The following is a 15,129-nucleotide window of genomic DNA, read 5'->3' on the forward strand; positions in this document are numbered from 1 at the left end:
TTGGTGGCCAAATATGTTAACATTTTTTTTTTAATTAAAATATTTGGTGCACCTGTATCCATTATTAATCAGCATTCCTGTATCCATCAACAGTAAATATGTTATGAAGCATTCAATAACAATTACACACATTTCAGTTCCAACCATCCAAAAAATTAATATTGAACATCCACTTATATATATATATTACAAATTTCATAAGAACCAAGTGTAAGCCCACGTCAATAATTTAATTCAATACATAATACTGGAATAACCAAATTCTTTGTGCACCTACAACTTTTGTACCACAACAAAAATTATATTATGTACCACGTGTTATGTTAATTGCTACCACCAAAAAATTTTTTACAAACCACTATATATACGGATAGAGATATGAACAAAATGCCCTCCCGTACTTGTCAACAAAAACATATCCACATTTGTATGTCCAAAAACATCTGCAAAAAAGGGGGAAAAAATCATTAGTTCGGTGCATGTAATGGCACTTCTGGACGACATATATATATCGTAATAATTTCAAACATTAAAAGACAAAGACAGTGATATCTATTAACTAATGCAAGACATCCAAACATGAACCCATCACGAGTTCTTGTTCTAGCTTTTTTATCTCTAAATCTATCGAAGTAAATTTTAGTACTTAAATGTGAAAGTAAATTGTGTAGGTATTATGAAATTACCAAAATTTTGGGTGTACTTACCATTTAATCCAAAAATTATTTGGTATAAAAATGTAAGAAAACCCATCATTACAGTTTGTCTGGTATCCATAAAACTCACTATGCTTATGCTTTTGTGACCTCCACGAAGCTTCCAGTTACGTTAGTTCAGTGTTTTTCTGACCTCCACGGATGGAAATTAATATGGTCTTTTTCTTCATAAAAGATTCTAATTTTCTCAATATAATCATTGAAATTTTGGAAACACTTTCCTTAAAGAATAAACTAATTAGTGGGTTTATAGATGTAGATATGCTTCTGTTTGTGAATGAGTAATGCCTTGGGTTCTTTATAGGCTTATGGGGACGAGCTATATAAGATTATGCTTAACTATTCTTCCATTACACTATCTAATTTTGATACGTACCTTCAATACTTAGCTTCTTTAGTCCGAAGTTCCCTATTCTGTTGCTGAGGAATTATCCTCCCTTCAGCCAAATCTTGAGGCCATGTTATGTATATGAACTATCTATTGTTCAACTGTTGCACATTTTGTAGTGGTGATAGTTAAACTTATCAAATACACAATTGCGCCTAAACCTTAGCTGAACTTTACAAATCCTTTGTTCCAATTTCCAAAGGACTACGTCAACAGGATATATCATTCGTCACATTTAGTTCTTGTCCTACTTACGTATTGTGGACACCTACATGTCACATTTATCACCGGGAACCTTCCTATTACGGAAAAACAGTGGCTCGGGGGCTGTTTTGCATTTTCGGCCCCCGAACCCCTTTTTTCGACAAAGTTTATGACATTTTCAACTCTAATTCCCAAAGTAGCTGTCCTATTTATGTACTGTCTGTCCATAGATGTCACATTTATCACCGGGAAGCTTCCCGTTACCAGAAAATAAAATTTTGGGGGCTGCTTTGCATTTTCGCCCCTCGAACCACTATTTTCGACTAAGTTTATGACATTTTGAACTCTAATTCCCAACGTAGGCGTGCTATTTACGTACCGTCTATCCCTACATATCACATTTATCACCGGGAAGCTTCCCGTTACCAGAAAATAAAATTTTGGGGGCTGCTTTGCATTTTCGCCCCTCGAACCCCTATTTTCGACTAAGTTTATGACATTTTCAACTCTAATTCCCAACGTAGGCGTGCTATTTACGTACCGTCTGTCCCTACATGTCACATTTATCACCGGGAAGCTTCCCGTTATCAGAAAACAGTGTTTTGGGGGATGCTTTGCATTTTCGCCCCCCGAACCCCTTTTTCCGACTAAGTTTATGACATTTTCAACTCTAATTCCCAACGTAGGCGTGCTATTTACGTACCGTCTGTCCCTACATGTCACATTTACCACCGGGAAGCTTCCCGTTATGAGAAAATAGTGTTTCGGGGGCTATTTCGCATTTTCGCCCCCCGAACCCCTTTTTTCGTCTAAGTTTATGACTTTTTCAACTCTAACTCCCAACGTATGTGTCCTATTTACGTACCGTCTGTCCCAACGTGTCACTTTTGTCACCGGGAAGGTTACTATTACTTTTAAACACATATTCGAGTTACTATTCAAAATACCACTGTTGAAGTTTACATGTTACTGTAAACGAAGATTGAAATTCGCTATGTTTTTTTAACATGTTTCTACTATAGTTAATCTTAATCAAGTACATATTTTAAATACAAGTTCATTGTTAAGAAAACTCAATACCAAACTCTAGTAACTACACAAGAAATCATTAACCCCAAATAACTCACAAATTGATGACATTTTCAACTCTTCAAGCGAACATATTTAAACAAAGTAAGTGTGACATTAATGAAATTGTTCTTACCAAAAAACAAACGTCGGATGCCCAACTTAGATTCCCAAGAGTTGTGACAGTTTGGCGACTACGTTATTGAGATGCTCGACCTTTGTATTTGTCTCGTCCCTTGCCTTTTGTCCCTCCTCCCGCTCTTTCAACATCTCATTGGATAATTGAATGCGCTCCTCTCGTTCTTTCAACAACTCATTGTAACATCTCTCGCGCTCCTCTCGCTCTTTCATTAACTCGTCATGATCCTTTTGCCGCTCCTCACGAAGTGCCTCCACCTCAGCTCGCATTGCCTCCATGTCCTTATCGTGTGCTCGTGTTGCAAATATGGTAGACGGTTGTGGGCCACTCCCAAATCCAAGCAAGTACCTTTTCTTCTGTCCAAGCACTTGCCTTGAAATATCCTCTTGTGTCAATGGCGTCCCCGACTCGATGGCAGCCGCTTGTACATTGACCATCTCTTGCTGTCATTTCAAATAAATAAGGGTTAAAAAACTTTGGCAACATATATGTATTATTGGGTACTAAGTACAAGAAAATATTGAATACATATATTTCCTTGTCACATACTTACATGCAGCTCACGGCATTTCGGATGGATCCAGTCATTCGTTTTCTTTGAAGTGTGGCTGTCCTCATAGAACTTTGGGAAATCCAACTCTCCATCTTTTGCTACCTGTTAACACATCAATGTATAAATCAATGACACTTTATGCACCAAACAGACAAATTTCCATGAACAGATTTTTAAACAAATTGCTGGACAGATTGGGAGACAGATTTGGAGACAAATTTTAAGACAAATTTTCTGCCAGATTTGAAGCCAGATTCGTATTCAATTTTAAAAATAAATTAAAATTGCTCTAAACACCAAACATGTAGGTTATTACCTAAATGGGATTGAATATGTGTACTTGTTGCAGTCCATCATTGATTTTTAAATATGCGATATTGATATTTTAAGGATGAGCCCCAACCTAGCCTTAATGGGGAGTACGGTGCTAGGACTTTCATGGTGAATCATTTTGATCGGCACTATTGTGGCAAGTGTGGCTTCACCTATGTTTATCAGAAGTCTGGTGGTGATTAATCCTTTGATTTCAACTTTGAATTACTGTTTGTGTTTTTGTTTTAGTGCAGAAGGTTATGGATTTGTGTTAAAGTTTGAATTTTGATGGCTTATTTCTATTCTACTGCTTTAGTTGTTAAACATGAGATGGATTCTTCTTAAATTAAACGAATCTTTGACATATGGTGTGGTATTATTTCTACTGGCCTTTTTTTGGTTTGTTGATGATTTATGCCCAAACTTTGTTTTCATCTATTTGATGCATATGTGTGAGTTGTCCTGAAACTTATGAAAAAAACTAATGAGAATGAAGTGGGTGTTTCTAAACTTTTTATGACAAATCAATTGATTAGATACTGATATCAAATGAATATTATTGTGGTTTTAGATTATACAACACACAATTCTTTAATAGATGTATCAAAAAAATGAATCCTCTACGCTGACACACTTTTCCTTTTCCAAATCCTTCAACCAACATAGTGGCAGTGAATTATAGGTGGAAATTGGTAGTATGACAACAGTTGGAAGTCCTATTTTGTATTTAAATAAATAAAAAAAAAACCTAGAGAAAATATTTAGATGATCTTTTCCTTACTAGACTAATGATTGGGTGTTATTCTTAAGTATGAGATGATCTTTTCCTTATGGGCCAATTAAGTATAAGATATTTAGACTGTAGTACTTAGCACCAAAGTTTGTCTTTCTCACTAAGAATTTTCCATCCCAGTTTAATGAGAAGGGATGCATTGTCATCTTTAGCTTTTCTAATACCTAGTCCCCCTTCAACTTTTCTTTTACACACATTATCCCAACACACCAAATGAACTTTCTTCCTGCTATCAGTGTCCCTCTAGAGAAAATTTATGTTCAATCTGTCAATATCATTACAAAGGCTCCTACGAAGTTCCATAGTTTGCATGTTGTAACTGGGAATAATTGAGGTCACAGATTGAATGAGAGTGGTACTGCCAGCAAGAGATAGATTTCTAGCTTTCCACCCTGAGAGTCTACTCTTCATCTTTTCTATGATCTCATTGAACATTGGCTTGTTAACTCTCAATTGGAGAAGTAGGGATCCCAGGTATTTACCAAGATCTGACGTCAGGGGGATCCTACTTTGAAAGCTTAGGTCATAGCTTTATGTCTAGGAAGGTTAGAAGAGGCAAAAAGTTTAGATTTAGCATGGTTGACTTTCTGCCCAGACACATCACAAAATTCAATGACAACATCCATGATAATTTCACAGTTGGGTTGATCAGCTTTGGCAAAGAGTATGAGGTCATCAGCAAAGAACAAGTGAGAAAGTGGGGGACTATTTCTAGAGGCTTTAATGCCCTTCCAAGTGCGATCTTTAACTTTCGAAGTGATCATGTTTGAGAGTCTTTCCATATAGAGTACAAAGAGGTAAGGTAAGGTAAGATTGGGTCACCTTCCCTTACGCCCCTTTCATTATGGATACCATTAATCACTTCTCCATTCCAAAGTATGGAGGAGTGGCTATTAGTAAAGGCGTTCATAATCAAATTAACCCAATCCTCATTGATTTTAAATTCAAACAGATTATGTCCACCAGATTTACATGAGCTATGTTACTAGAGATTATCAAACAGAATTTCTCAAACAGATTATGTCCAACAGATTTTGGCACATAGCCACTTATAATCACTTCAGATTATGTGTATTATAACATGTGTATGTACAGGAATATCTGTTTTTTGTGAATGTATTAACTTAAATCTAAAACACATAGCTACAAGACTAATGATCTTAAGTGAAAAACAGAGTATAGTTTAGATCTTGGGCTGTATATATAGTTCAGATTGTGTATGAATTAGTGTAGACAGATTTAGTAAAACTATTGTGTCTACTGTATTATAGTGTAGCATAGTGTACACAGATTTATAAATCTAAACTATACACAATATGTATTATAGTTTAGACAGATTTTTAGAGTATAGTTTACATTTTGTAGTATAGTGCAGTATATATTGTTCAGATTGGCTTTGATTTTTGCTGATCTGTTGGTTCTGAGTGGACTGCACTAATTTTGGTTTTCAGCTGCTGATCTGTCTGTTTTGCTGATCTGTTTTGAGGTATCCTTGGAAGGCTTCAGTTTGGTTCTGAGTGGATGTAGGGTTGGGCTCTGGAAATGAGATGGGTGAGGCTTGCAATCAGCTGGGCTGCTTCTTCATTCTGCTTCTGCGTTGAGCTGGTATTGTTTTGCATTCTATCAGATCTCAGCAGAGGTGTGGTCTACAGCAACAGAGAAACTATCTGCTTTTTCTGGCTTTTTCTCTGTTTTGTATGCTCGTTGGCTTCTCACCAACTAGGAGGTTGGAGCTTGTTTTTAGCTCCAAGCTCCTCTTTATTGATGTAAATTTTCCTCTTCCATCAATAAAGTTTTTTTTGCCGTTCAAAAAAATATATATATATTGTTCAGATTGTGTATTATAGTGTAGACAGATTTATATATACTGTATTATAGTGTGGACAGCTTGTGTATTATAGTGTATTATAGTGTAAACATAGTATAGTTTAGATTTTGTGAGACAGATTTCGAAAGAAAGACAGAGTATAGTGTAGGCAGATTTAGAATGCAAACATGTGGCAAGGGTAGATTTAACAGATTTTTTCCAGACGGATTTTTTGCAGACAGTACATGTTTACTAACAGAGTTTAAAAAATATATATATATATATATGTGTGTGTGTGTGTGTGTGTAGGAGAACATAACATTTTTCAAATCCAAACAACATATAATGGATTCAAGTTTAAAAAAAATCGAACTCACCATAGCAGCCATTGCGATAGGAAATGAGCGAGACCCATTGGTATGATTGTACGGCAATTGACTCCTATTACTCTTGCCAGCTTTTGACCGTTTCTAAAAATAAGTCAAGCAGATAAACAATATTTTTTGTCAATATTAAGGCATATCACATTTTCACATAGATGTATGTACTCTATCTAGTCTATTATTTTACCTGGTGAGATGCATCTTGCCATGCCACATCGATCAAATGCTTCCAATTATCTAAACTCACCCCTACGGGCGGATGACCATAGATCTCATCACGTGGAAGTCCTTCTAACAATTCGAACTCTTGCTTCAAGGTGTACCTCCAATCTTTGTACAACCCATAGGCCTTCTTATTCACAATCTCCTGTGCTTGTAAGTCATTGTGGAAATCGTCTCCAATTTGAAACTTGTCCTACATGCAAAACAAATTGAAATAGTAATCATTACATATTAGTCTTTCTTATTACTCACATAATACAATTACATATTGTGGACAAGTAATATTAGTTACAAGAACTCCTTGGATGACGGCAGCTTTAGTAGTCTCATCAAGATCCAGCCATGACTTCACATCTTTCAAAGGGCACAAGGTTCTAATTTGAATTCCTAACTCGTTAGTTGCTGGAGTGGCATACTTGCCAGTCATTGCATTCAACCCACGATCGATGTGAACATAACATTTTTCCCCTTTGTTGGCTCTAATTATTTTTTGTATGCCCTTGCCAAGTGTCGGTCCACGTACACGTAGGGGCTTCGAAGTCCCTGTTAACAACATAACATCATGAAAATTGCCTAAAATTTGGCTACAAAAAAACAATGGCAATGGCATGTGGTAATTGACAAATTTTATACACTTCATTCTTACCTACGCCACTCGGCTGCGTTTCGGATTGGGCTTGTGTCTCATCAGAATCATCCATTGGTTGGCTAGTGACATGATGAGATGGTCCCACATTTGATCGGACGGGTACAACAGGAGACGGAGCAACGGGTGATCCTAAAGGAATAGCAGCCGGCGAGTCTGTTTCTGGCTGCGTGAGTGTCTTCTTCCGAAGCCGACCAATCTTTAAGCCAGGAACCATTTTCCAATCTGCAATAACATAAGTAACACTATATACATGAACTAGACAAAAATAAGTCCGCTTGATTATTGCAGACAAAAATAATACATGAACTAGACAAAAATAACACAATAACAAAAATAATACATGAACTACACCATTTTCCATTTTCCATTTTCCTATATACATGAACTACACAAAAATAAGTCCGCTTGGTTCATGCATATAGCAATAAAGAACTGTTTGTAGTTCAAGCACGTGTCCGTTAGTGGTTCATCAGAGGTGCTTGAGCTCTGCACCCAGCTTTGATGACAGTGGGAAATTTTACTGCCCTTTTTGTGCATATTCTCATGCAATTTTGAAGTACTTTGAAGTCAAGAAAAAGGCGTCTTTAGCTAGGAAAGATCTCGCTGCTTTCATTGGATTGGAGAATGGACATCGGGCAAACAAACTTTGTAAGAGATTTCTTAGATCAGAGCAAAATCAGTTGAGACGAGATGACAACGTGAATGGAAACAATCAAACAAACTACAATGGAAACCATGTAGATGAAGTCAATAGTTCTCAATACAGAGAAAATGTAGAAGCTAAGCAACAAGCAGAACCTTCAGTATCAGGCTTTAATGGCAATCTATCTTGTCGAGAAGGTGGTGTGACCGTAAATGATGGAACACTTGCGGAGACACAACAGATTGATGAACGCTCTGGTTCTAAGCTTCATGAAGATAATCCATCTTGCAGAGACGCAGAGATTGTCGATGTGACCAAGATACTTGCTGGAGATAGAAAGCAACAGGAAGTTTTACAACAACCGATTACTGATTCAACCCAAAAAGCTGCATGTCCACCGAATGCTGACGCAGAGGAAAGTTCTGAAGAAGAAAATGATTAGTATTAAATTGGTATTAAAATGATTAGTTCTGAAGAAGAAAATGATTAGTATTAAATTGGTATTAAAGTTCTGAAGAAGAAAATGATTAGTATTAAAATGCTGCATGTCCACCGAATGCTGCATGAAAAACGTACAAATCTCGGGCTCTATCAAATTAGTATTAAATTGATTATATACCATGTGTTGCTTACTGTTGCTTGGCACCAAAGGACACGAGAAACCGTTGCAAAAGCACTTCAAATAGGATATCGTCCTACAAATCAACAGTAGACAAGTGTTTAAATGGATGTAATGGACATATTTTGTGTATTCTATTATGTAATTTGAATGTAGTGTTTGAACGAATCTGTTTTATTATGGATTGAACAATCATAACCTGGAGCATTTTATTATGAATCTGTTTGAATGGATCTGGAGCATGACAGATTGAGCTTTTAGGCAGATGCACAGAATGGATTTGTTTGAATGGATCTGTTAAAAATCTGGAGCATAACAGAATGAGCATTCAGGCAGATTCACAGAAGGGATTTGTTTGAATGGATCTGTTCAAAATCTGGAGCATAACAGATTGAGCATTCAGGCAGATTCACAGAATGGATCTGTTTGAATGGAGCATTCAAGCATACAAAATCTGGAGCATTCAAGCATTCAAATTCACAGACATACAAAATCTGTTATGCTTGAATGCTCATTCAACATACAGATTCAGCATTCAAAATCTGGCCCATTCAAAGACATTCAAAACCTGGAGCATTCAAGCAGATTCATAGACATACAAAACCTAGAGCATTCAGGCAGATTCATAGATTCATAGACATACATTCAAAACCTGGAATATTACCATAAAATATAACCTGGAGCATAACAGATATATACATTTCAGCATTCAAAATCTGGCTCATTCAGTCACATTTACACACATAATCTGAACCAAAACCTGGAGCATTCAAGCAGATTCATAGACATACAAATTGAGCATTTAAATCTGGCCCATTCATAGACATACAATGACAGCAACTCCTCTTCGTGAAAAAATGACATCTTTATTTAAATACTTTAACATCTCCATTACATCCCAACCTTCACCAATCAAAACATCTCATATCTAGAATTAGCCCCCTCAGAAAACATTCTACTTCACACAGTAAGCAGCAGTTAGATACCAAAGCTACACCATAAAATTCACTACCAAAGATACACCAAAAATGCCTCCCACTACATTGTGGACAGCAAAGGCAGGGCAGAGATAAACCAGAGGAAAAAAACATAGAATGGCAGAGAACAAAAACATGAGTCCAGGGACTGCACTTCTGCACTGAGTGGGTACACCCACAGCAAAACTCCACCCATTTCAGTTTCGATTAGCTGCCTTAAACACACATTGATTTCTGAGTTTATTGACATTGACGAAGACAGATCCCCCTTCATTATTTTGAGTTTCCTTTGCATTTGTGCACCAATTGAACATTCACATTGCTCAAATTATGGCATGAACTAAAGCACGACCAAATTCAAGATTCTACATCAACATCTGTATCAAAATCACTTTGTAGGTCATATTCTTCGTCTGTGTCGTCACCCTCCCTCATCAATCCATCTTCGTCATCACAGATGAAGGCATCATCTGTAACACCCTTGGCTTCTACCCCTCTGACAGATTGCAAAACTTCCAAGGGAATAATTTCAGAATCAATATCATCTCCACGCAAAGCCACATCATCATCAATAGCCATAGTAGGTACGACCTCGGTGGTTTCTTCTTGTTGGAACGCATCATCAGGTTGTACGACATCCATCTCCGGCACATCCCAAATTCCTCGATGTTCAAACTTTTCAACGACTCTCCAACTGGTACCTAATTTGGTGTCATTAACATAGAATACTTGTTCAACTTGACTTGGTAATACAAATGAGTCATCTTTGTACCAACGACTTGTTACATCAACTGTTGTGAAATGTGGCTCTACACGCATAGTTCTACTACTACCGCTGTTAAACCATTCACATTGGAACAATACAATCCGACGTGTGAACAAATAGTTCAGTTCCCACACTCTGCACAAGTGTCCATAGAAGTGTATCAATTGCCCTTCATGCTCCCCTTCCACGAGTAATCCACTATTCTGACTTTTCCGACGGTTGTCACGGTCGATAGTATGATAACGGACACCATTACAAATACATCCTGAATATGTGTTCACTAAGCCACTAGGACCATTGGCTAATGACCACATATCATCAGTTGCTTCGGGGGAATGTTGGCTCCGCAATTCATTCATCTACATGAAGAACATGTGTCATGTTACTAGCATGCGTAACATTTACGTAATGTACGATCTATGGTAGGATATGAGAATACTAGCTTACATGATCTTTGAACCATTTAGGAAATTCTTTTCGATGTCTGTTTTCGATGTCGAACGCACCGGCTCTTTGGTGTAACAAGTTCTTGTGCTCCCTAGTTACAAGAAATGCGATTCAAAGACTATTTACTAAGATAAAGACAAATCAATTTACAACAAAAACATTATAAATACGTATGAAGGATTCATACTCTACGTGTTTATCCACTTCTGTGCTGTTGTGTAGGACAAACCAATGAGCCAACTCGCGTTCAGCTACGGACACATCGGACGCCCTTGTCATTAGACCAAAGGGACGTACAGTTTGAGTGAATACCGCCAACCCTAGGCCACGGTCACCCATGTCATAATTCCTTTCTGGGCGGTTAAACAATGTTTCAACTCCATCCAAATACATTGAACAAAATGTTGTACATTCTTTGGAAATGTAAGCCTCGGCAATAGAACCTTCAGGATGAGCTTTGTTGGCCACAAACCCTTTTAGACGGCCAAGCAACCTAATTTTGCAAGCATCATAACAATGTTATACTGCAATATTTATATCAGCAGTAAAGCATTAACTTAAATTTGACAGTAATATGAGGGCTGAGTTAATACCTCTCAATTGGGTACATCCATCGATATTGCACTGGGCCTCCAAGCATAGCCTCTCGAGGCAAGTGAATTGCCAAGTGGACCATGACATCGAAGAAAGCCGGCGGGAATAGCATCTCAAGCTTACAAAGTATGAGTACGATTTGTTCATCCAATTTATGCAAATCTGAACGCCTCAATGTCTTTGAACACAATTGTTTGAAGAAATTTCCCAACTCAAAAAGTGTCGTTCCAATTTCCTTATTCAGGTAGCCACGCATCCCAATTGGAAGAAGTCGTTGTATAAGGACATGATTGTCATGACTTTTGAGTCCAGATAATTTTCCAGCTTGAGCGTTTACGCAATTGGAGATATTTGCTGCATAGCCATCAGGGTACTTTATTGATTTCAAGAAATCACAAAAGCCTTCCCTCTCTTTCACCGACAATGTGAACAATGCGGGAGGCTTCTCAAAGGACCCATTAGAACGCCTCTTCAAATGTAACTCTTTACGTATTTTCATGTCCTCCAAATCTAAGCGTGCTTTGTCCGTGTCCTTGTTCTTTCCATCTACGCTCAAAAGTGTCCCAACGACATTGTCACATATGTTCTTCTCAATATGCATGACATCAAGGTTGTGTCGAAGCTTCAACGTCTTCCAATAGGGCAAGTCAAACATAATGCTTCTCTTGCTCCAATTCAAATTTTGATGTTCATTCCTTTGTCGTTTTCGATTTTGTGGGTGCTTCCCATACGGCTTGTAAGTCCCAGAATCAATTTGCTCTAGTATTTGGTCCCCCGATAACTCCAAAGGTTTGGACCTATGCTCCGTTTGACCATTGAAGAGCTTACTTGTTCGCCAAGTGTGGTTCTCAGGCAAGTGGCGACGAGCACCCATATACCCTATTTTACTTCGTAATCCCTGAGACGATGCATTATTGTTACAATTAGGGCAAGCCAAGTAACCCTTTGTACTCCACCCTGACATGTTACCGTACGCAGGGAAGTCATTTATGGTCCACATTACCGCCGCATGCATTCTAAAAATTTGCCCGTTCGATGCATCATATGTTTGCACACCATGCTCCCACAAATTCTTCAATTCTTCTATTAGTGGTTGCAAGTAAACATCAATGTCTCTTCCAGGAGCCGATCGTCCGGGAATAAGCAATGGCATCATGCAATATGGCTCTTTCATGCACTTCCACGGTGGGAGATTGTAAGGCATTAAGATTACGGGCCACATGCTATACGATGTGCTCATATTCCCAAATGGATTGAAACCATCTGTTGCCAGCCCTAGCCTTACATTTCGACAGTCATCAGAAAACGTCGGATGTTGCTTATCAAAGTCCTTCCATGCTTCACCATCGGCCGGGTGCCTTAATATGTCATCATCCACACGCTTCTCATTGTGCCATCTCATATCTGCGGCTGTTTTTTTGGACATATACAGTCTTTTCAACCTCGGTGTCAAAGGAAAGTACCGCAATACCTTGTGTGGAATCTTTTTACCACCATCATCGTTCAACTTGTATCTACACGCGTCACATGTAGGGCATTTCTCCAAATTAGCACTCTCCTTCCAAAATAGTGCAGAATCATTCTTGCACGAATGAATTGTTTCATATCCCAACCCCAAGTCACGTAAGAACTTCTTAACATCATAGAGTGTCCATGGAACTGTTGGATCACATTCTGGTAGAATGTCCTTGAATACCTGCATAACCATATCGAATGACTTGTTGCTCCATTTGTTGTACACCTTCACATGAAGCATCTTAATGACGAATGATAACACAGAAAACTTTTCACATGTCGGGTGAACTTTGCGTTGTGCATCTTCGAATAACCTAGTGAACTTATGCAAATCCTCCCTCTCCAAACCATTAGGTTCCTCGTCGGTATGATCATCCATAAGACCACTCACATAAATTTCTTCCAACATAATAGGCAATTCATCCATGGGCGGATCATCGATATCTGTCATACATTCGCCACTACCTCCATATTGGTCATTTGATACACTAGGACGAGACACGGGAACATGTTCCCCGTGATGCACCCAAGTTAGATACGAAGATGCCATGCCTCTTCGGATCAAGTGCATCCACACAACTTGTCTGCTATATTTTGTGCCATTAATGCAATCGACACACGGACACCTAATTTCATCCTCTACGCCTAAATTTGCCGTAGCAAAATCAAGGAATGACTTCACCCCTTGTTGATACTCTTTACTTGTCAACCGATTATTTATCGTCATCCAACTCTTGTCCATTTTGTCACCTACAACTCACACAAACATTAACCGAGGAAGCCATGAGAACACGCATTTCAAGTTGAGATAGATTAGGTTGTTTTTCATTCACTGTTTGGCTTGTCACATAAATCTCTTTTAGGGTGGAACTTTATGACACGATTAGTTCTAAAACAAGTTAATTTAAGAAATGACCCGTAATTTTGGACCACTACATAGCATAACTAGTAGAGCACTAGTACTAGTGAAACTATATGGTCAATGATAGAATGATATATCAAAATAATGAAAACCATGTCATGCTCTTATTACAATGAAACAGGTTAAGAGTTAAGCATGACTTTTATACCACTTAAACTCAGATTTGTTTTCTTAACAAGAGAAGAATGTCAAAGCCATAGGCTTTTTGACGCTCACAAATCAGAATAGCGAGGGAGGGCCAATTGGAGAAGATGATGGACGAAGGAGGCTGCAATGGTTGACGACAAGGCTATAAAGGTGACGGAGCATTTTACAAATAGCATACTTACCGTGGGAAGTTAAAACTCCAAAATCCTATACATGCAAGTTTAAGTACTACTAGTCCTGCACTAACAGTGGCCACAAACATATATTATAATATGTGACCTAAAGCAGCTAATAATTAATATCCATTAAAAAAAAAAAAAAAACCAACCTGAATGACAATCCTGTGCTACAGGATTACCATTACGGGTAACTCCACAGAGTAGACCAGCAAGCTCTAGCAAGCAGCCTGGTTTTGGGTAGTTGGCAATGATGTATTTACCGACAATGAGAAAAGCGAGTGCAAACACCATAGAAAAGAAATTTTTAATTAACAAAGTTAAAATCCCTCATCTTGTTGGACAGTACAGGTTTGTAGGAAAGACTTGGATGTGAAACAAAAGTAAGAGGATGTCAACTTCGGGTACAAATCAATTGAGCCAAAGAGTTGTTTGGTGCAGAAAATCCCTATTCATAAGTCCAAGATAAGCATCCCTTGTACAGTAATATGATTATATAAGTATATTTCAAATTACCACGTTGTCATGCAAAATGAAATGTTCCATTCTTCACACCTAACTGTTGGTATTAATATAAAAAACTACCCATGGTACATATCAGCGGTTCACCCCTAACTGTTAGTGTTAACATAAAAAATACCCAAGCTACATAATAGCAGCTGATCAGAGGATGACTGGATTTTCACTAGCAAACAATTTCCTTTAGCAATCAATATGCCTTAGTTAGTTGAAGAATTTATGTTAGAAAAGCAAACTAACCTCACATTGCCTACAACAGAAAACATTATTGTCATGTAAGATTGATGATCCACCATTTAACCAATAGAAAAATGCATTGCCACAGTCCAAACCAAATTAAAATTAAGGCTTGTATCCTATTCAAGTGAGATAGACTACATAAATCATTTTTCACTATTCTACTCTATCAATGTTTGTATACTTGATTAATTATACAAATTCACATGGATTACATAATATGCCAAAAGTACTCTTTCACTTGAGCTAACATATGTTAAAAAATGCCATATGTTAAAAAATGGGTAATACTAGAATGAAGATGCCAAAAGTACTCTTTGCCCTAGTTTATGT

General features: G+C 37.7%; 2 protein-coding genes across 2 annotated transcripts; both read right to left on the reverse strand.

The window, feature by feature from the left end:
- Positions 1-337: 337 nt before the first annotated feature.
- Positions 338-7,124, reverse strand: LOC145790265 (uncharacterized). The gene is made up of 6 exons (XM_082868040.1): positions 6,878-7,124; positions 6,551-6,778; positions 6,358-6,450; positions 3,069-3,170; positions 2,513-2,958; positions 338-443 (listed from the first exon to the last, which is right to left on the reverse strand). The coding sequence occupies exons 1-5, from the start codon at positions 7,010-7,012 to the stop codon at positions 2,539-2,541; spliced, it is 978 nt and encodes a 325-aa protein (XP_082724166.1). The 5' UTR covers positions 7,013-7,124; the 3' UTR covers positions 338-443; positions 2,513-2,538.
- A 2,706-nt stretch (positions 7,125-9,830) lies between these two features.
- On the reverse strand, positions 9,831-14,334 carry LOC145791864 (uncharacterized). The gene is made up of 6 exons (XM_082872319.1): positions 14,193-14,334; positions 12,752-13,545; positions 11,280-12,178; positions 10,916-11,179; positions 10,687-10,777; positions 9,831-10,598 (listed from the first exon to the last, which is right to left on the reverse strand). The coding sequence occupies exons 1-6, from the start codon at positions 14,332-14,334 to the stop codon at positions 9,831-9,833; spliced, it is 2,958 nt and encodes a 985-aa protein (XP_082728445.1).
- Between the last annotated feature and the right edge of the window lie 795 nt (positions 14,335-15,129).

Source organism: Camellia sinensis, chromosome 5 (genome assembly GCF_055761805.1).
Source record: "Camellia sinensis isolate YWXY chromosome 5, ASM5576180v1, whole genome shotgun sequence".
NCBI classification, from domain to species: domain Eukaryota; kingdom Viridiplantae; phylum Streptophyta; class Magnoliopsida; order Ericales; family Theaceae; genus Camellia; species Camellia sinensis.